Source organism: Erythranthe guttata, chromosome 1 (genome assembly GCF_056151865.1).
Source record: "Erythranthe guttata isolate IM_541 chromosome 1, IM_541, whole genome shotgun sequence".
Classification (NCBI taxonomy): Eukaryota; Viridiplantae; Streptophyta; class Magnoliopsida; order Lamiales; family Phrymaceae; genus Erythranthe; species Erythranthe guttata.
Window position 1 is genome coordinate 7,903,985 of NC_142533.1, and position 6,000 is coordinate 7,909,984.

General features: G+C 34.9%; 1 protein-coding gene across 1 annotated transcript; it reads left to right on the forward strand.

Moving 5' to 3' along the window:
* Positions 1-364: 364 nt before the first annotated feature.
* On the forward strand, positions 365-4,675 carry LOC105976226 (uncharacterized). Its single transcript, XM_088815415.1, has 4 exons — positions 365-1,346; positions 2,694-2,972; positions 3,300-3,548; positions 3,738-4,675. Exons 1-4 carry the CDS (start codon positions 365-367, stop codon positions 4,673-4,675), a joined length of 2,448 nt encoding a protein of 815 aa, XP_088671541.1.
* The last annotated feature ends 1,325 nt before the right edge of the window (positions 4,676-6,000 follow it).

The following is a 6,000-nucleotide window of genomic DNA, read 5'->3' on the forward strand; positions in this document are numbered from 1 at the left end:
AATAACTAAATTAAGGTTTCAATTCATTTTTATGTTTGCTATATGTGTCAGAAGAATATAATATATATTCTTTTTGATTTAGTTTAGCCTTAATTAGGTGATTTGATTAGATTCAATCAAGTCTTAATTAGTGATTTGATTAGGGATTTGATTAGATTCAATCAAGTCTTAATTAGTGATTTGATTAGGGATTTGATTAGGTGTAATTAGTTTCTTCCTTTATTATTTCTCTCTTGTGTGTATATAAATGTACAAGCTCTCATTGATGAAATACAAGACACAATTCATCTTTTTCATTATGTGTTTCATCATTTCTACATGGTATCAGTGAATCTTTGATTTTTTTTTCTCCTCATTCTTCAAAATGTCTACCGACGATCTTCTTCCTACAAAGTCTTCTTCATCATCACCCACACCCATCATAACCGATTTATACACAATCCATCATTCCGATAGTCCTTCTACTATCCTTGTCACACCTTTGTTGACAGGAGATAATTACGGATCATGGAGTCGTGCAGTCACAATGGCACTTCGTGCCAAAAATAAGCTTGGTTTCGTTGATGGGTCACTCCCAATTCCGACAGAGAAATCTGACATTTCTAATTGGGAACGTTGTAACGATTTGGTAGGAAGTTGGATCCTTAATTCTGTTTCACCTGAGATCCGTCCAAGTATCTTGTATGCTGAAACTGCAGCACAAATTTGGACCGATCTCAAGGATCGTTTTTCTCAATCAAATGCTCCAAAAATTTATCAATTGAAACAATCAATTTCTTCCCTCAAACAAGAAAGCATGTCTGTTTCATTGTATTTTACGCAACTCAAATCTCTATGGGATGAACTCGGTTCCATTATCCATATCACCCCTTGCATTTGTGGTAATGCTAAAAGCATTATTGACCAACAAAATCAAGATCGATCCATGGAATTTCTTCAAGGACTACATGATCGTTTTTCCGCTATTCGCAGCCAAATTCTCTTGATGGAACCATTTCCTTCCATTCAACGTATCTATAATTTGGTTCGTCAAGAAGAAAAGCAGCAAGAGATCAATATTCTCACAACTCCTACTGTTGATGCCGCTGCACTTCAAGCATCTAAACCTCCATTTCGTCCGTCGGGAAAACGTCAACGTCCATTTTGCGACCATTGCAACAAACATGGTCATACTCTTGCTACATGCTATCAACTTCATGGCTTTCCCGACAAACATGTGAAGAAATCCGTGCCACCACCATCCAACTCCACTCATATGGCTAGTTCACTCACGCACGAACAATACAACAAGCTTCTCACACTTCTTGCCAAAGAAGAAACTAGTGGACCCTCAGTGCACTTAGCAGGTAAAAATCACACATTTTCGTCATTTTGTTGGATTATTGACTCCGGTGCTTCTAATCATATATGTACATCTCTCTCATTTTTTTCTTCATATTCCCCTATTCGTAAAAACATATATGTTCAATTGCCTGATGGCTCTCACGCGCCTGTGACTCACATAGGCACAGTCAAATGTTTTGGTACTTTCATTCTCACGAATGTTTTTTACATTCCATCTTTTAAGTTCAATTTGTTATCGATTTCACAATTTACGAAATCCACAAATTGTGATATAATATTTTCTTCGTCTGGATGTGTATTTCAGGACCAATCAACGAAGAAGACGATTGGTCGGGGTAATCCTCACAATGGCCTTTTCTATCTAGATTGCCATTTGATTTCTAATTCTGCTCTTTCTATTAAGCAATGTAATAAATTTGATTTATGGCATTCTCGCCTTGGTCATCCATCTAGGCCTCGTTTTGATTTTATTGTTAAGAATTCTCAAAATATTATTCCAAATAAGGATTTTGTTTGTGATGTTTGTCCACGTGCTAAACAGGCACGTCTTTCATTTCCTCAACGTACATCTTGTTCTTCTCATTGTTTTGAATTGATTCATGTTGATATTTGGGGTCCTTTCTCTATACCCTCACAAAATGGATCACGATTCTTCTTAACTATTGTTGATGATTATTCAAGATGCACTTGGATTTATCTAATGAAACACAAATCCGAAACTTTCAACATGATAACCCATTTTTTTAATCTAATTCGTCGTCAATTTAACACAAAAGTCTCTCGTTTCAATTCCGGAAATGGGGATATTTTTCTTCCTCAACTTCAAACCATACGTTCAGATAATGGTTCTGAATTTCTTTCCAAACAAATTCAAAAATGGTTTCATGATAATGGAATCATTCATCAACGTAGTTGCGTTGCGACCCCACAACAAAATGGCATTGTAGAACGTAAACATCGGCATCTCCTTGATGTCGCTCGAGCTTTACGATTTCAAGCAAACTTGCCTCTTTCTTTTTGGGGTGAATGTATTCTAACCGCTGCATTTCTCATTAACAAACTTCCAACTCCAGTCCTTCAATATAAATCTCCTCATCAAGTCTTAGTTGGACATCTTCCATCTTATTCCTCTCTTCGAGTTTTTGGGTGTTTATGTTTTGCTAAAAATATAAATATTCAACATAAATTTGATGAACGAGCAAAACCTGGCATCTTTGTTGGTTATCCTTATGGACAAAAGGGATATCGTATATACGATCTCAAAACTCGTCAAATTTACGTTTCACGCGATGTCATTTTTCATGAGTCAATTTTTCCATATCATGATCTTGTAAATTCATCTTTACAAGATCCAATTTCAATTACTCCGATCAATGATAATGGGACTTTTGACTACCCTACACCACTCATCGACCCCCCTTCGGGTGATTCTATTCCTCGTAATGAAACTACGAGTTTGGATGACTCGCCACCATCTCATTCCTTACCCTCTCAACTTGATGATTCAATCAATTCTCCCTCTATTTCCGAATCTCCTTCCTCACCTTCTCAAGTTGATGGTTCAACTAATTCTCCATCTATTTCCGATGGCACACCATCTTCTGATTCACCTTCTACAACCATTGTTCGTAATTACCCTCAACGCATCCGTCACCAACCAAAGCGTCTCAATGATTATATTTGTAATCATATTTCACTATCCACTGATTTTCCACTAGCAAATTACATTTCTTTCCGTAATTTAAGTCATTCCCATCGAGCCTTTCTCACAAATATCATTAAGAATCAAGAGCCGCGATCATATTCTCAAGCCATAAAATCAATTGAATGACGTGATGCAATGGCCAAGGAAATTCGAGCTCTAGAATCAAATAACACTTGGTCTTTATGTCAAATTCCACCCGGCAAATCACCCATTGGTTGTAAATGGGTCTTCAAAATTAAATATCGGTCAGATGGTTCAATTGATCGATATAAAGCTCGTCTAGTTGCCAAAGGTTATACTCAAATTGAAGGAATTGATTACCATGATACCTTCGCACCTGTGGCAAAACTAGTTACTGTACGTCTCCTACTCTCAATTGCTGCCATTAAAAGTTGGTCCATCCACCAACTTGATGTTAACAATGCATTTCTTCAAGGAGATCTTAATGAAGAGGTCTATATGAAACTTCCCCCTGGCTTCTCTCACAAAGGGGAGACTCGTGTATGTAAATTAAATAAATCAATCTATGGTCTCAAACAAGCATCTCGTCAATGGTTCTCCAAATTCTCAACCACTCTTATTAGTCGAGGCTTTCATCAATCAATTTCAGACTACAGTCTTTTTACATATATTCGTAATAAGACATCAATTTTTATACTCGTCTACGTTGATGATATTATCATTACAGGAAATAATGATGATGCTATTTCCGATATCAAAAAATTTCTTGCCAATTCTTTTTCCATAAAAGATCTTGGTAATCTTCGATATTTTTTGGGTATTGAAGTATCTCGTTCTAAACAAGGCATCTTTTTATGTCAACGCAAGTATACTCTAGACATCTTATCTGATTCCGGGATGACTGGTTCTCGTCCGTCTGATTTTCCAAAGGAACCACATCTTCGTTTACGTCCACATGATGGGACTCCTCTTCCCGATCCATCAATCTATCGACGTCTCATAGGGCGCCTGCTATATCTCACTGTAACACGACCTGACATTCAATATGCGGTAAATACTCTTAGTCAATTCATGCAAAATCCGCATTCTACTCATCTTGATGCTGCCAATCGAATCCTTCGTTATCTTAAAGGTACTGTTGGTAAAGGTTTATTCCTTTCTGCATCTAGTTCTCTCACTCTAGTAGGATATGCCGACTCCGATTGGGCTGGTTGTCCTACCACTCGTCGGTCTACCACTGGTTATTTCACCATGTTGGGTTCTAGTCCTATTTCTTGGAAAACTAAGAAACAACCAACCGTTTCTCGTTCTTCTGCCGAAGCCGAATATCGTTCTCTTGCTGCACTTACTTGTGAGTTACAGTGGTTAAAATATGTTCTAACGGATCTCGGTTTCAACCACTCTCAACCAATTCCAATTCATTGTGATAGCCAAGCTGCTATACACATTGCAGAAAATCCTGTCTTTCATGAACGCACCAAGCACATTGAGATTGATTGTCATTCGGTTCGAGAAAAAATTCAGGCAGGGCTCATTGCTCCCTCATACCTACGTTCAAGTGATCAACTGGCAGATATTTTTACGAAACCACTTGGCGGTGAAGCTTATCGACGATTAGTTCGCAAGTTGGGTGTTTTTGATATATCAATACCACTTCCAACTTGACGGGGGGTGTTAGAAGAATATAATATATATTCTTTTTGATTTAGTTTAGCCTTAATTAGGTGATTTGATTAGATTCAATCAAGTCTTAATTAGTGATTTGATTAGGGATTTGATTAGATTCAATCAAGTCTTAATTAGTGATTTGATTAGGGATTTGATTAGGTGTAATTAGTTTCTTCCTTTATTATTTCTCTCTTGTGTGCATATAAATGTACAAGCTCTCATTGATGAAATACAAGACACAATTCATCTTTTTCATTATGTGTTTCATCATTTCTACAATATGTATTGAGATATCCCCTCATTAATAAACTATTTTTGTCATATTTATTAATTTAACTTTATGATTTTGTTATAATATGGTTGTATATTTATTTCAGTTAGAGTAGAAGTCCCATGAATCTTCTTTAGCACCCATAATAGGCCTCACTAAATTGTAGCTTAATGATGTCATTAAATCTCAAGGGTTACCAGGGGCAATTTAATAATCAAAGACAAGAACTAAATGTTTTTCTAAATAATTAAGTATTTTCCCATAAAATTAATATTAAGTAAAATGACAATTTTAGTGGGAAAAGATACATAATTTTGGGGCCAAAAAATGTGAATACTTAATGCATTTGGTAAACTTGATTATATGATATCAAATAAACCAATAAAATTTAAAATTAATTAATTATATAAATGACAAGTGTAACTATCAAGGTGGAAGAATTTTCTAGAGTTTATTAGGAGCAACCATACTTTTATTAATATATATATATATATATATATATATATATATATATATATATATATATATATATATATATATATATATATATATATATATATATATATATTATCTCCTATTTTGCAGCCACTTGTTTTTTCTAATTACTTTCACACCAAATTTTAACTAGCAGTACCCTCCTAATCAAGTACCTCTATATCTTTTTAATTGTTATTATTATCTTATCTTCTGTTTTTCAGTCTATTTTCCCTAATTCGTTTTTGCTTCATTTATTTTTGTTTTATTAACATCTCCATCTAAAACACAATGGGTTTCTCCCGACACCTCATGACTTACCCAATTATTATTTCATAATGACAAGTCAAAAACTTTTATATTAAAATTACCCCTAATTTTTCAACCACCCAATTCAAAAAATTGTAAATCTGATATAACCCCAATTTCATCAATTTTAACCCGTTGATCGGTATTGATTTATTTCTTTTACATCACTATATTATTGTGATGACCGCAATATTATTGTGTTAATCGTTATATTACTATGTTCGGCAATTATATTACCACGTTTGACAACTATGTTACTGTATTGACC